Source organism: Balaenoptera acutorostrata, chromosome 8, assembly GCF_949987535.1.
Source record: "Balaenoptera acutorostrata chromosome 8, mBalAcu1.1, whole genome shotgun sequence".
NCBI classification, from domain to species: Eukaryota; Metazoa; Chordata; class Mammalia; order Artiodactyla; family Balaenopteridae; genus Balaenoptera; species Balaenoptera acutorostrata.
In genome coordinates this window covers 113,538,986-113,555,811 of record NC_080071.1, presented here as the reverse complement: position 1 = coordinate 113,555,811, position 16,826 = coordinate 113,538,986, and the positions used below count along the sequence as shown (strand labels likewise).

At 44.2% G+C, this 16,826-nt stretch overlaps 1 protein-coding gene across 11 annotated transcripts in view; it reads left to right on the top strand.

Annotated features, from left to right (window-relative positions):
* NCKAP5 (NCK associated protein 5) overlaps positions 1-16,826 on the top strand; it is a 1,062,317-nt gene that overhangs the window by 1,002,356 nt on the left and 43,135 nt on the right. For 9 of the 11 annotated variants that reach the window (XM_057551412.1, XM_057551415.1, XM_057551413.1 and 6 more), the window contains one exon: positions 8,195-8,337. In XM_057551412.1, coding sequence (XP_057407395.1) covers positions 8,195-8,337 — 143 coding nt within the window. Of the gene's footprint in view, positions 1-8,194; positions 8,338-11,394; positions 11,528-16,826 lie in introns of all 11 variants that reach the window. The other 2 variants (XM_057551424.1, XM_057551419.1) reach the window with 1 other exon arrangement.

Genomic DNA, 16,826 nt, shown 5'->3' with positions numbered 1-16,826 from the left:
ACTGCAGGTCAGAGGCAGGGCTGGCTTTCCAAGGCTTTTCTCTTTTCTGTGGCCATTGGTTACTCATTTTAAACATTAAGGAATGGAGATCTAGCTGGAACAAAAGGAAAGTGGTTTCGAGCGGTCAATTCCTGGTTAATATATGCATTTGAATTGGTTATTTTCTTATCCCCGTATCAAAGATGGAAGGAACTGTACAGACCTCCCATTGCTGATGAAAATACAATTACTTCACTTCTGCTCACAAGCAAAATGCTGTTGAAAGGCTCTCACAGCCTGTCCTGTTGATAATCACTGAGGCTGGAGGGTAATGACAGCAGTTCTCCTTTCTTTTTTTTTTTTTTTTTTTTTCCACACACACACACTGTATTTTATTTTTACAAGAGATAGATAGACTGACACCAAGCATTGTACATGGATGACCACAACAAAAGCAACAATGATTGCAATTACCAAACATGAAACACACTTATACTATGTCATAACATTGACATTCAGTCCAGTAATCCTCCACTGTAACAGCTCCTTTACTTTGCAGTGAAAATTGATTTGTATATTCTTTTCCTCTGAGTCCTTGTGGGATTTTTTTTTTTTTAATTCAGACAGAAAGTCACAAAAATTATACTCATCCTCATCAGTTCACTCAGTCCCATGTAATTAATTTCTTTTTTTTCATCTTGATCTTTTGTTAGCACTTTTATGAGTTCATCAGTTTTTCATTAGAGTTCTGAAAATGCTTATTCATTCAGTTCAGCAGTACAGTCAGTTACCAGAAACCTGTACTTGTCAGAGTCTTTTCCATGAATTTCTTGAAGATGAAACTCTTTTATAGGAACATATTTGCAAAATCATCAGAGTACACCCAGAACTGTCTGTAAATGACAAAAGACTTAAAAATGACCATGGTTAAAGATTTGATGAAAGTTCATAATAATGCAGTTGACAAGAAAATTAGTTGTTTCTGAGATATACATTTTAAAGTAATAACTAGGATTATTACGTATAACATTATACCAGAACATATAAGATTTTTAGACGTTTCCTGTAATGTCTGAAACATTTATATTAACATATTTCCATACATATTTCCATACAAATACAAATATAAGATTTTTAGAAATTTCCTGTAATGTCTGAAACATTTATATTAACATATTTCCATACATATTTCCATACAAATACAAATATAAGATTTTTAGAAATTTCATGTAATGTCTGAAACATTTATATTAACATATTTCCATACATATTTCCATACAAATACAAATATAAGATTTTTAGAAATTTCATGTACTGTCTGAAACATTTATATTAACATATTTCCATACATATTTCCATACAAATACAAATATAAGATTTTTAGAAATTTCATGTAATGTCTGAAACATTTATATTAACATATTTCCATACAAATAACACAATGAAAGGTTAGTATTAGTTGTTTTGTTTGTTTTTTTATACTGCAGGTTCTTATTAGGCATCAATTTTATACCCATCAGTGTATACATGTCAATCCCAATCGCCCAATTCAGCACACCACCATCCCCACCCCACCGCAGTTTTCCCCCCTTGGTGTCCATATGTCCATTCTCTACATCTGTGTCTCAACTTCTGCCCTGCAAACTGGCTCATCTGTACCATTTTTCTAGGTTCCACATACATGCATTAATATACGATATTTGTTTTTCTCTTTCTGACTTACTTCACTCTGTATGACAGTCTCTAGATCCATCCACGTCTCAACAAATGACTCAATTTCGTTCCTTTTTATGGCTGAGTAATATTCCATTGTATATATGTACCACATCTTCTTTATCCATTCGTCTGTTGATGGGCATTTAGGTTGCTTCCATGACCTGGCTATTGTAAATAGTGCTGCAATGAACATTCGGGTGCATGTGTCTTTTTGAATTACGGTTTTCTCTGGGTATGTGCCCAGCAGTGGGATTGCTGGGTCATATGGTAATTCGATTTTTCGTTTTTTAAGGAACCTCCATATTGTTCTCCATAGTGGCTGTATCAATTTACATTCCCACCAACAGTGCAAGAGGGTTCCCTTTTCTCCACACCCTCTCCAGCATTTGTTGTTTGTAGATTTTCTGATGATGCCCATTCTAACAGGAGTGAGGTGATACCTCATTGTAGTTTTGATTTGCATTTCTCTAATAATTAGTGATGTTGAGCATCTTTTCATGTGCTTCGTGGCCGTCTGTATGTCTTCTTTGGAGAAATGTCTATTTAGGTCTTCTGCCCATTTTTGGATTGGGGTGTTTGTTTCTTTGATATTGAGCTGAATGAGCTGTTTATATATTTTGGAGATTAATCCTTTGTCCATTGATTCATTTGCAAATATTTTCTCCCATTCTGAGGGTTGTCTTTTCGTCTTGTTTATGGTTTCCTTTGCTGTGCAAAAGCTTTGAAGTTTCATTAGGTCCCACTTGTTTATTTTTGTTTTTATTTCCATTACTCTAGGAGGTGGATCAAAAAAGATCTTGCTGTGATTTATGTCAAAGAGTGTTCTTCCTATGTTTTCCTCTAAGAGTTTTATAGTGTCCAGTCTTATATTTAGGTCTCTAATCCATTTTGAGTTTATTTTTGTGTATGGTGTTAGGGAGTATTCTAATTTCATTCTTTTACATGTGGCTGTCCAGTTTTCCCAGCACCACTTATTGAAGAGACTGTCTTTTCTCCATTGTATATCTTTGCCTCCTTTGTCATAGATTAGTTGACCATAGGTGCGTGGGTTAATCTCTGGGCTTTCTATCTTGTTCCATTGATCTATGTTTCTGTTTTTGTGCCAGTACCATATTGTCTTGATTACTGTAGCTTTGTAGTATAGTCTGAAGTCAGGGAGTCTGATTCCTCCAGCTCCATTTTTTTGCCTCAAGACTGCTTTGGCTATTCGGGGTCTTTTGTGTCTCCATACAAATTTTAAGATGATTTGTTCTAGCTCCGTAAAAAATGCCCTTGGTAATTTGATAGGGATTGCATTGAATCTGTAGATTGCTTTGGGTAGTATACTCATTTTCACAATGTTGATTCTTCCAATCCAAGAACATGGTATATCTCTCCATCTGTTGGTATCCTCTTTAATTTCTTTCATCAGTGTCTTATAGTTTTCTGCATACAGGTCTTTTGTCTCCCTAGGTAGGTTTATTCCTAGGTATTTTATTCTTTTTGTTGCAATGGTAAATGGGAGTGTTTCCATAATTTCTCTTTCAGATTTTTCATCATTAGTGTATAGGAATGCAAGAGATTTCTGTGCATTAATTTTGTAACCTGCAACTTCACCATATTCATTAATTAGCTCTAGCAGTTTTCTGGTGGCAGTTTTAGGATTCTCTATGTATAGTATCATGTCATCCGCAAACAGTGACAGTTTTACTTCTTCTTTTCCAATTTGTATTCCTTTTATTTCTTTTTCTTCTCTGATTGCCGTGGCTAGGACTTCCAGAACTATGTTGAATAATAGTGGTGAGAGTGGACATCCTTGTCTCGTTCCTGATCTTAGAGGAAATGCTTTCAGTTTTTCACCATTGAGAATGATGTTTGCTGTGGGTTTGTCATATATGGCCTTTATTATGTTGAGGTAGGTTCCCTCTATGCCCACTTTCTGGAGAGTTTTTATCAGAAATGGGTGTTGAATTTTGTCAAAAGCTTTTTCTGCATCTATTGAGATGATCATATGGTTTTTATTCTTCAATTTGTTAATATGGTGTATCACATTGATTGATTTGCGTATAGTGAAGAATCCTTGCATCCCTGGGATAAATCCCACTTGATCGTGGTGTATGATCCTTTTAATGTGTTGTTGGATTCTGTTTGCTAGTATTTTGTTGAGGATTTTTGCATCTATATTCATCAGTGATATTGGTCTGTAATTTTCTTTTTTTGTAGTGTCTTTGTCTGGTTTTGGTATCAGGGTGATGGTGGCCTCATAGAATGAGTTTGGGAGAGTTCCTTCCTCTGCAATTTTTTGGAAGAGTTTGAGAAGGATGGGTGTTAGCTCTTCTCTAAATGTTTGATAGAATTCACCTGTGAAGCCATCTGGTCCTGGACTTTTGTTTGTTGGAAGATTTTTAATCACAGTTTCAATTTCATTACTTGTGATTGGTCTGTTGATATTTTCTGTTTCTTCCTGGTTCAGTCTTGGAAGGTTATACCTTTCTAAGAATTTGTCCATTTCTTCCAGGTTGTCCATTGTATTGGCATAAAGTTGCTTGTAGTAGTCTCTTAGGATGTTTTGTATTTCTGCGGTGTCTGTTGTAACTTCTCCTTTTTCATTTCTGATTTTATTGATTTGAGTCCTCTCCCTCTTTTTCTTGATGAGTCTGGCTAATGGCTTATCAATTTTGTTTATCTTCTCAAAGAACCAACTTTTAGTTTTATTGATCTTTGCTATTGTTTTCTTTGTTTCTATTTCATTTATTTCTGCTCTGATCTTTATGATTTCTTTCCTTCTGCTAACTTTGGGTTTTGTTTGTTCTTCTTTCTCTAGTTTCTTTAGGTGTAAAGTTAGATTGTTTACTTGAGATTTTTCTTGTTTCTTTAGGTAGGCTTGTATAGCTATAAACTTCCCTCTTAGAACCGCTTTTGCTGCATCCCATAGGTTTTGGGTCGTCGTGTTTTCATTGTCATTTGTCTCTAGGTATTTTTTTATTTCCTGTTTGATTTCTTCAGTGATCTCTTGGTTATTTAGTAACGTATTGTTTAGCCTCCATGTGTTTGTCTTTTTTACGTTTTTTTCCCTGTAATTCATTTCTAATCTCATAGCGTTGTGGTCAGAAAAGATGCTTGATATGATTTCAATTTTCTTAAATTTACTGAGGCTTGATTTGTGACCCAAGATGTGATCTATCCTGGAGAATGTTCCGTGTGCACTTGAGAAGAACGTGTAATCTGCCGTTTTTGGATGGAATGTCCTATATATATCAATTAAATCTATCTGGTCTATTGTGTCATTTAAAGCTTCTGTTTCCTTATTTATTTTCATTTTGGATGATCTGTCCATTGGTGTAAGCGAGGTGTTAAAGTCCCCCACTATTATTGTGTTACTGTCGATTTCCTCTTTTATAGCTGTTAGCAGTTGCCTTATGTATTGAGGTGCTCCTATGTTGGGTGCATATATATTTATAATTGTTATATCTTCTTCTTGGATTGATCCCTGGATCATTATGTAGTGTCCTTCCTTGTCTCTTGTAACATTCTTTATTTTAAAGTCTATTTTATCTGATATGAGTATAGCTACTCCAGCTTTCTTTTGATTTCCATTTGCATGGAATATCTTTTTCCATCCCCTCACTTTCAGTCTGTATGTGTCCCTAGGTCTGAAGTGGGTCTCTTGTAGACAGCATATATATGGGTCTTGTTTTTGTATCCATTCAGCCAGTCTATGTCTTTTGGTTGGGGCATTTAATCCATTCACGTTTAAGGTAATTATCGATATGTATGTTCCTATGACCATTTTCTTAATTGTTTTGGGTTTGTTTTTGTAGGTCCTTTTCTTCTCTTGTGTTTCCCACTTAGAGAAGTTCCTTTAGCATTTGTTGTAGAGCTGGTTTGGTGGTGCTGAATTCTCTTAGCTTTTGCTTGTCTGTAAAGCTTTTGATTTCTCCATCAAATCTAAATGAGATCCTTGCTGGGTAGAGTAATCTTGGTTGTAGGTTCTTCCCTTTCATCACTTTAAGTATTTCATGCCACTCCCTTCTGGCTTGCAGAGTTTCTGCTGAGAAATCAGCTGTTAACCTTATGGGGGTTCCCTTGTATGTTATTTGTCGTTTTTCCCTTGCTGCTTTCAATAATTTTTCTTTGTCTTTAATTTTTGCCACTTTGATTACTATGTGTCTCGGCGTGTTTCTCCTTGGGTTTATTCTGTATGGGACTCTCTGCGCTTCCTGGACTTGGGTGGCTATTTCCTTTCCCATGTTAGGGAAGTTTTCGATTATAATCTCTTCAAATATTTTCTCTGGTCCTTTCTCTCTCTCTTCTCCTTCTGGGACCCCTATAATGCGAATGTTGTTGCGTTTAATGTTGTCCCAGAGGTCTCTTAGGCTGTCTTCATTTCTTTTTATTCTTTTTTCTTTAGTCTGTTCCGCAGCAGTGAATTCCACCATTCTGTCTTCCAGGTCACTTATCCGTTCTTCTGCCTCAGTTATTCTGCTATTGATTCCTTCTAGTGTAGTTTTCATTTCAGTTATTGTATTGGTCATCTCTGTTTGTTTGTTCTTTAATTCTTCTAGGTCTTTGTTAATCATTTCTTGCATCTTCTCAATCTTTGCCTCCATTCTTATTCCGAGGTCCTGGATCATCTTCACTATCATTATTCTGAATTCTTTTTCTGGAAGGTTGCCTATCTCCACTTCATTTAGTTGTTTTTCTGGGGTTTTTTCTTGTTCCTTCATCTGGTACATAGCCCTCTGCCTTTTCATCTTCTCTGTCTTTCTGTAACTGTGGTTTTTGGTCCACAGGCTGCAGGATTGTAGTTTTTCTTGCTTCTGTTGTCTGCCCTCTGGTGGTTGAGGCTATCTAAGAGGCTTGATGGGAGGCTCTGGTGGTGGGTAGAGCTGACTGTTGCTGTGGCGGTCAGAGCTCAGTAAAACCTTAATCCACTTGACTGTTGATGGGTGGGGCTGGGTTCCCTCCCTGTTGCTGTGGCGATCAGAGCCCAGTAAAACCTTAATCCACTTGACTGTTGATGGGTGGGGCTGGGTTCCCTCCCTGTTGGTTGTTTTGCCTGAGGCAACCCAACACTGGAGCCTACCCGTGCTCTTTGGTGGGGTTAATGGCAGACTCTGGGAGGGCTCACGCCAAGGAGAACTTCCCAGGACCTCTGCTGCCAGTGTCCTTATCCCCACGGTGAAACAGAGCCACCACTCGCCTCTGCAGGAGACCCCCCAACACCAGCAGGTACGTCTGGTTCAGTCTCCCCCAGGGTCACTGCTCCTTCCCCTGGGTCCCGATGCACACATTACTTTGTGTGTGCCCTCCAAGAGTGGGGTCTCTGTTTCCCCCAGTCCTGTCACAGTCCTGCAATCAATTCCCACTAGCCTTCAAAGTCTGATTCTCTAGGAATTCCTCCTCCCTTTGCCGGACCCCCAGGTTGGGAAGCCTGAGGTGGGGCTCAGAACCTTCACTCCAGTGGGTGGACTTCTGTGGTATAAGTGTTCGCCAGTCTGTGAGTCACCCACCCAGCAGTTATGGGATTTGATTTTACTCTGATTGCGCCCCTCCTACCGTCTCACTGTGGCTTCTCCTCTGTCCTTGGACGTGGGGTGTCCTCCTTGGTGAAGTCCAGGGTCTTCCTGTCAATGATTGTCCAGCAGCCAGTTGTGATTCTGGTGCTCTCGCAAGAGGGAGTGAGAGCACGTCCTTCTACTCCGCCATCTTGGTTAATCTCTCCCAGTTCTCCTTTCTGACATGAGGAAAGACTACACTCTGCAGGTTACTCTGCTGTTATGGGTAATGGAGACATTTTAATCATTCTCTGCTAATTGCACCCTGGCTACTTACAATGTAATCCATGGGCCAAGAGCAGCCCCCGGGAGCTTGTCATATATGCCAGCTCTCAGACCCCACTCCAGACCTACCAAATCAGAGCCTGCAGTGTAACAAAAGCTTGGCTGAGGTATATGCACATATGAGCTTGAGATGGCAAGATCTTTAAGGGCCTCTGAGCACTTTCGCAAAGCACCTTATTCAAAATGACCTTCATAAGTTTCCTAGGAAAATCAGGGTTCCCTGCTCAAACATGTTTGGGAAAGGCTGTGAATTCACATCCTCCCTTTGGAAATTATGAAAATCCCCATTAGCATAATGAAGGCTCCGAGAAGTCCTCCAAAACAGAAACTTCTTTGTTATTTGATGTATAACACTATTTGAGGAATGATCAGCGTTTCCCAAGCAGTTTGCCCACTGAACCCTTTCTAATATGAAAACTCTGTCAACATTTTGCGGAAAAGTGGTCCAAGCACAGTTTGCCTTTGGGTCTCCAAGGTGGACATCCTCCAGAGATACACGTAATTATGCAGACATTTCTGTTAGCACAGACTTGCAGGGGACAGAATGTTGGGAAACCAAGCTGTTACCATGTTTGGACCCTTTGGATTATTTCTGACTGTCTCCCCTACCCTCATCCCTAAACTTGTAAAGAGTTGAAGAAAGCTGATTGTGATTTCATATACATTTCCTCATTTAGGAAAAATCAATTCCCAAATGCAGAGTGAAGCCAAGGCAAGGCCTCAGACTTGTTCATCATTCGAATATGCTGAAAACACAACGGCAGCGGCGAGCAGGCCACTTCTAGCCTGGGGGGGTGACAGCGCTGCTGCGGAGACCCAGGTAAGGAGAGTCTACAGGAGGGTACCCTCCACCTAATTGTCCTGAGTGTGAAAAATGGCCTCCTTAACCACTTCTGTGATAGATTTTAATGTTAAGTCAAATTTGTTGTGGGATTAGTGCATAAAGACCAAGGCCCAAGGCTCCCCTTTTTTCCTGAATTATTAAGTAACACTGTGGGTTCTTGTAATTCGAATGATTCCACCCATCTGCACCCCAACTCTTGAGGTAAGGATGCTGTGCCCTGAGTAGACATTGTGGAACGGTCATTCCCTCTCCCAAGCCCTAAGAGCACCACGTAGAATGATTCAATGATATTTTTTCATTATCTTATCAGTTACTTTAACCTTTACCTTGTTTCTGTGAAACCAGTAAAGCAGGTAAAATTATATTCCCTTTTGGCGTGAAGAAACTAAAGCCTGGAGTGGTCAAATGACTTGCCAGGGTCAGTGAGACATGTGTCTCTTCAGTCCCCATCATTTTTGCTGGGGGTTCTTCATCCGCCCTGAGATGGCAAACACACAGGCCTGCTGACGTGTGATTGGACCTGGGGAGGAGCTCGGGGCTCCGGGACTCTTGGGTCCTCCCTGGGAGCTATGTGGTAGTCCCTCCTCAGCGCCCTCCCGCTTACCTCTTCCAGCTAATTACTTGGGCCATATTCAGCCTGTTCACGATTTCTCAACTTGCCCTTGGGCTGGTCCACTTCGGGGTCTTTGGTGGTGCCTGCAGTGAGAAGAGTGGGAGGAAGGAAATTAGGATCAGTTACCCGAGCTTCCCGGCCCTTCCTTGACCCTTCCTGCTTCTGCTGCCTTGGCTCTCCCAATCCCGGCATGAGGAGGCCCTATCGCTATTTCTACTAGGGTTGCTACCCAACCTTGATGATGAAATACCCAGATTAGCCCACATCTGAGATGCCCCACAGCCAGAATGGTGGAGGCTTCTTTCAGTCTTTAGCACCTCGGTATGGAAATGGTACCCTGAACAAGTAGGCAAAGCGATCCCCTGGGCCTTCAGCCTCCACGTACAGCAGAGGACACCAGCTCCAGAGATGCTGGACCATGGTCAGGGCCCAGGGAAAAGTTACTGGGACACTGACGTTAGAACTCAGCCCTGTGAATTCCATGTCCAGCGCTCAGAACAGGGGTCTGAAAGGAGTAAACCGGTGTATTCTATCATGACTTAAATTTTTAAGTGTTAGGGGTTTCTCAATTTTCTCCAAAGCAGTAGTTCCCTGCATGAGCAGACATCAGAATCACCTGGAGGGCGGAACATCTTGCTGCTCTCCACATACAGCCAGTGTCCTGTTTGGTGCAGATGGGGTGAGATCCGAACACGTCTAATACATTCCCAGGTGATGACAAGGCTGCCGGCCCACAGAGCACGCTTTGAGAAGCACTCTTTCAAGAACTCTGTGCTTGATTTGGGGACCAAACAATTGAGAAAATCCTAGAAGACATCCAGAGTTGGAGGGGAAACAGTTCAGAAACAACAAGTGGCAATAGTGGCAAAGGGCTCAAGCAATTCCAAGGAGAAAAAAAAAGAAAGAGAGAGCGAGAAAGGGAATTACTCAGTGCTGGCCAGGAGGGAGCTGTCCCCTCCATGTGTGATGGCAGGGCACTCCTCACCCAACATTCACATTCCCCAACACACACACCTCTCTGGGGTCCCCTTCCTCATCATCCCGCACTAGCTTTTCCCATTGGAAATCTTGCCCTGACTTGTAAGAGTCACAACTGTGGCTTGGAACTCACAACGCTGCTTCCTTGACCGCCAGGGAAGGAAAGTTTAAAGTAAGAGTGAGCTTTATATTTCCAGTTCCAAGCACAGCGCCTGGTTCCATTTGTGTCTGTTGAATAGAGGAATGAAAAACTGCATCTCATCATACCCAGCGTCCTGCTGGAACTCTAGACATGGGGCTCCCTTGGGACCACTGCTGTAAACTTGTCCTCCTTCACAGACATCATCCTTGCTGGACCACCAGTATCTCCTGTATAGAGCTCTGTACCCCCAGAACCTAGAACACCACTTAGCACAGACTGGGTACTAAGATGCGTAGCGCAGCATCTTCTGAATGGGTAGATGAATGATTAAGTGAATGAAGGAATAAAGGAAATGAGTAACTGCTTGAATTTATAACCCCAGCTAGGGGGGCTTACATCCTAAAATGTGTTTTTATAATTTCCAACCAAATGACACCCTCCCAAACAGGTTTGACTTTAGAGACGCATCCCTTATATCTGTGCCTGAACTCTCTGGGATCGGTGTGGAATAATCGGCTCTAACAGGGCAGTCTGCAAACATATAAAAGAGAGCCCCAAATGCTCTTGATTGTACACACAAGGGTTGCAGTCTTAGATATCAGTATCCCACTTGTGTGCAGAGCAGGAAGAACCATCCATATGGTATCAGCAACCTCCACAATTCCTGAACTTGGTGTTATTGCCACACCTGTGACATTGTCCTCTTGGGTCAGGCTATGTGTGCATGTGAGCAAGAGGGGAGACCAAGTCCCTTGACCTGTGAACTGTTAGTAGATCCGAGGATATGTATAACCCTATAGGCTAGCAATTGGGTTCCTTCCTAAAGCCTCCTATCCTTTTAGGGGCTGGAATAAAATTAGGTATTGGGCAAACATTTATTCTTTTGTTCCCAAGGTTGATTACTGTCATACCCTCTGATACTTGAAAGCCAATGGTGAGACCAGCTAAATAAATAAGCCATTAGGCCTGGGACAGCAGCTCTAATTGGCACTTGAGAAAAATAAGACCCCATAAAAACAGCGTACAAAATGCAGAGCGGGTAACTGTGGGGACTGTCCTGTGACTGGGACACAATGGCAGCGTGTGGTCAATGGCTTCCTCAGTGCAGGTCCATATCTGCAGCTCTGGTAATTGAGCAGAATGCACCAGCTCCGCGTGAGGCAGATTGACGCACCAGGCAGACCGGGGGTGGGGTAGCGGGAATGGAATTCTGTGCCCACACCAACAGCCATCCTCACAGGATGGTCTGCCCATTTTGACTAGCGTGAATAATCTTAATGGTCTCATATTACTCATTTAGGACAAGGTACCCAGAATGTGTGCGTACTCTGCCAGCGGTGGCAGTGATAGTGACAGTGACCCCGACTATGGAAATAATGGTTTTGGAGCTGGAAGGGGCAAGTTAGTGAAAGTGATGAAGAGCACCACCCCAGGTAATGCACGCCAGGCCCCGGGACATTCGGGGCTCCTCTCTCTCGGGAAGCTGTCCATCACGCCTTTCACTGGGCTCTGTCTCCACCCCGCTTTGATTTTACATCTTAGTTCCATGTCTCTCCCGAGATCTAATTTTCTGGTACTTATGGAAGATTGTCTACATGCATCAATTTGCTCTCTGGTATTATCTTAATGACATTGCAGTGCAGTGTGTAAGGATTTTATTTCCAATCTGGCGTCTCCCAAGAAGTCTCCAATGGAGTTATCTCCATAATGAAGGAATGACTATAAAGATAACTTTGTTCTTAATTACATACCTCGGCAAGTTAAATCATCCAGTGAGCCATGGATGGGGTGTTTCCAGGCTCTCTGCTCATATCATGCTCTGTAACTCTGGACCTGTTACCCATGCCGTTATGAGCAGGTCTGTTTATACGAGGTTCAAACTTTCTCACATTATTTTTATTTGAAAGAGAATTGGCAGTAGAAAACCCATCATCCCGAGGCATTTAAAAATATATATATTCAGATGGCATTTCCTTACAGAAACAAGAGGACAGATGATCCCCTAACACAAAATGTGGTCTAGGATCTGCTTTTCTTCTAATCCGCTCTGGATTATCAGACATATTTTAATGATACAGTGGAGAATCATTCTTTTTGTACTAATCAACTTTTCTCAAATACTAATTTGGCAATTATGTGAAGAAACTATGACTTTCCTTTTTAAAACAAGTCTGATGTGTTGCTTTTGAAAAAAACGTAATCTAGCAAGCACGTGTGTTTCCAGTTTTCCAAGAGTCTTGACCTTTGTGATACGTGGGGGTAAGATAGGTGTGTGAGAATAGTCATGAACCTGAGTCTGCTCTTGGTTGCTTGCACCCTACAAGTCACCAGAGAAGCAGGACAGATGGGTGAACCCTGCAAAGGCTTACCAAGAGCAAAGTGGAGAATACCCCCCTGGTGTCTTAGTTAGGCTGTTGTCCTTGTCAGCTCTCGGGGGTCCGACAGCGTCCCTCTGGTTGTGACAGATAAGGGGAAGGAGAGTTAAGCATCATGGGTCCTTCCCCATGAAGACGCCTAAGGCCAGGCCAGGCCCTAGTCCAGCTCTTCCCCTGAACTTAACATGGGTCCACAGTGAATAACCTGACCTCATTGACCCTCAACTGCTCCTCCGGCTCTGAAACTCCATTCATTTAGTGAACAAATACTGATTAAAAGCCTCCTCTGGGCTAGCGTTCCAGCAGTGAGTAAATGGACAAAGATCTCTGCCAGACAGTAAAACAAATGGGTAGAATAAACTAGCAAATGTATATAGTTTGTTGAAAGGAGATACGGAAAGGACAAGTTAAGCAGGGTAGGACGGAAGAGCAGGACTGCTGTGGAGTGGCGGTTGGGTGGGAGCGGATGTTAAAGTTTAAATAGAGCAATAGTCAGAACAAGGCTCCCCGAGAAGCTGGTGACTGAGCAGAGATGTGGTGGAGGAGAGGGAGTGAGCCCCTGGAGGGTATCTGGGGGAGGCGCGTTGCCTTGAGACAGCAGCAGCGGGCGGTCAGCGTGGCTCTGGTACAGGGAGGCTGTTGGAGGACTGGGAGACGAGGTCCAGTAAACGGAAAAGGAGCCAGATCTCTCGTACGCCTTGCTCACCTTTCTGAGGTCTTTGCTCCTCCCCCGAGAGCCATGCATGGGGTCCTTTGGACGACTCTGAGCAGAGGAACGGCATGATCTGAGATGCTTTCAAAGGACCGCTCTGGCTGCCATGTCGTGAAGACTGAAGAAGCAAGGTCGACTAAGAGGCCGTGACACTCATCCAGGCAAGACGTGTCAGTGGCTGGGACCAGGGTGGGAACAGTGAACGCAGTGGGCAGCACGAGCCAATAGAACTCTCGGTAGGGAAAGGAGGGTTCTGTCTCGGCTCTGCCCAGTACCGTAGCCGTCACCCACCCGTGGCTTAGGAGCTCTTGCAATGTGGCTAGTGTAAGGAACTGAATTTCTAAATTTAATTTTTGCTGTAGTTTCCCTAAGAGTTCCATTTTCCTCTATTTTAATTTGTTTTTATTTCAATTAACTTTAAATATTAATAGCCAGATTTGGGTCACTGTACAACACAAGGAGTGAGAATGGTCTCATTCCAGTTCTAATTAAAAATACAACATGAATCACTGAAAGATTGGAGGTGGTGGGGGCGGTGAAAGAAAAAGCAAGGTCAAGGATGGTTGCCAGGTGGGGGTCCTAGAAGGGACAGAGCTCTGCCCACTGCAGTGGAGAAGGCTGAGGTCGGGGCTTGAGGAAGCAGCGTGGTAATCGATGGTAAGTTCGAGGTGCCCATTGAGCAAGCGGAGGTGTGAGTAGGCAGTGGGCTGTGTGAGTCTGGAGTTGGGCAGGTCAGGTCTTGTCTGGAGAGGTAATTGGACTGTCAGCGTGTCGATGGCGTCTAAGGCCCTGGGTCCAGCTGAGATCAGGAGGAGGACAGAGTGCTGACAGAGAGAGGACCTCACCCTCCCAATTTTAAAGGTCGTGGAGAAGAGAAAGAACCAGCAAAGGAGACTGGGTAGGAGCCAGCAGTGAGCGGGGCAGAGGAGAATGTGACGTCTCAGAAGCCAAGTGGAAAAAGTACAATTCCACGATTCCATGTGCTACCTGCTAAAAAGAGGGACACAGTCTTCATACTGAGACCTGTCTCTCACACTGGTAGTGGGGTTCCAGGGGTGGGGGAAGGAAGTGGGGATGGGGAAGGAGGGACGGTCTAAAGGCAGTGTGAAAACATCCTGGAAAAGGAAACAAGATTAAGACAAATTGACTCTGAATGAGGACGTACCTGAGTATGAGAGAAATCACTTTAGGGTTCAGAATTTTAACCTAGCTTGTTTAAATGAGTTGTGCAGAGCAATAAGGAATACACGTTAGGTGATGGCTATGGATCCTGGTGAACGGTGAACTTGCTCCTTTACCTTTTTTTTCTATCCCCCTGCAAGATGAAGTGAGTCTCAGCCTCAGTTTTTTTTCTCTCTGTCCTCACTGTGTTCATGCTCTTCCCTCCAACCAGAGCAAATCCCTGTTTGAGAGGAGCAGTCTTCTTTCATTCTATTGCTTTAGCCTCTGCGCACATGGTGCTTCTTGGGATCAGGTACAGAGTAACCCTGGAAGCAGCACAACCAGCAAGAAGAGCCTTCCATCTAGCCAGGCATCTGCCCTCGGTCTTTAAACATGGACTTGTTGCCAGAACTCTGTTATCTGCCCACCCTGACCGATCCAGCCACCCTCCAGCCCTGGCTGATGTCAGTGCTGCCAGGAAGGGAAAATGCATGCAGACGGCTGGCGTGCCTCTGGGTGTGTGCTGGCTTCCAACAAGCCTGGGAAGGGACGTTTAGGGTCAATGCAGCACGAGTAACTTTTTGGATGTTGGCAAAGTTGATAGGAAAAGAAAATAGCAACAATTAAGAGAAAAACACTAAAAGGAATACATGCCTTGGGTGTGCAGTAGAGATTTTCTCCCCTTTGGAGTCACGATTTTGCCTTGCTTTCATCACCTGTGCCGGCGAAGTGAGATTGCTCCCTAGCCCCTCACCTGCCAAGCCCATTCCCTCTATTTTTTTTTTCTATTTATTTATTATTTATTTATTATTCATTTTTGGCTGTGTTGGGTCTTCGTTTCTGTGCGAGGGCTTTCTCTAGTTGCGGCAAGCGGGGGCCACTCTTCATCGTGGTGCACGGGCCTCTCACTATCGCGGCCTCTCTTGTTGCGGAGCACAGGCTCCAGACACTCAGGCTCAGTAGTTGTGGCTCACGGGCCCAGTTGCTCCGCGGCATGTGGGATCTTCCCAGACCAGGGCTCGAACCCGTGTCCCCTGCATTAGCAGGCAGATTCTCAACCACTGCGCCACCAGGGAAGCCCCCCCATTCCCTCTTTAAGTAAAAAGGTTTTGTAATAGAGGTCCCCAACCTGTAGGATGGAATGTGCCAGTAGATCTTAAAACCTTAGTGGATGTTCTCCAAGATAGTTGGCCTTTCTCAAACACACCCTCTCTCCCTGGTTCCCTGAAATTTCCCTCAGGTAGGGGAGGGCACCTGCCAGTGGCAATCTGTCCTCCGAGGCTTCTAGGAAATGGACACTCAGTGGCCTCGACCTCTTATGCAAAAGAATCCTACCTTCCAAAACCCTGCCTAAGGGCTCATAATGCACTCAAGTGAAGACACGTCTTTCCTTTCACGGTTCGTTTCTTTGGTGTGACTTTGAAATGTGTTTAGAAAGGCCAGGGTGTTAGTGGAGAGGCGGCGGTGGGAGCGGGATTTAGCAGCTGGGCAGGTGGCGAGGCAGGTGAGGGAGTGGGTGCAGTGTGTCTGTGGCTTTGTTTCCATGCAGCTGCCCGCTCCAAATTGCCAGGCTAGGCCTAACAAACACTCCTGCCCCCTCCCTGCAGGTGGGGCCTGGGAGAAGGCAGGAGCAAGGGACAGAGGTGGGAAGGGGAAGGAGAGAGAGAGAGGGCAAACCAGGGCCGGAATGTAGAATAGGGAAGACCCAGTGGAGATGCAGCGATGAAGCCCCAGTCTCTGCACGGAGTGGGACGGGGAGTCTCACCCCTGACTGAAGCCCCTGGACCTGGTTGGCAAAAGGTGAATGAGCAATTTCTAACCAAGGCTGCTCCCCCAAGCTTCTGATTCATCCATCTGGCTGCCCAGCACCATCACCTACCCTGCCAGGTACCTCAAGGGGCCAAAATCCAAGCTAGAACCTCTCTTTTTCCCTGTAGAAACGTCTGCCTTCCCGGCTCTCTGTCATAGCTGATGGTCTTGCCATTCTTTTAGTACAGACTAGGAAGCTAGAAGCTTTCCTGGACTCTTCCTTCTCTTGCCTCCACCTCCTGGCAGTCCCAAGGTCCCGCTGGCTTCCTTCTGAGGTGCTTCTCACACCTGCCCCTTCTCTCGCCCTTCTCCTGCTGCCCCAGCAGCACCTTCATCTGGTCTGCATGATCCGCCGCTTCCCTGTGCCCCTCCCCCATCAGCCCCCTGCCAGTCCCATCCCCCTCAAACGCATCATGCACGCTGCCAGCAAAGTATAAAATCCCGTCACGTCTTCCCTTGCTTAAAACCCTTCAAGGACTCTCCCCCCCCCCCCCCCCCCCCCCCCCCGTTACTCACAGACAAAATCCAATCTTCTCCTCTTGCAGGGTTCACAAAGGCCACTGTGGCCTTATCTCTCTGACTTCATCTTTCTCCATTTCCTGTCAGAAAACTTTAGGCATCATCAAAATGCTCGTTCTGTCCTGAACACACGATGCGTTGGGGGCTTCGTGCCTT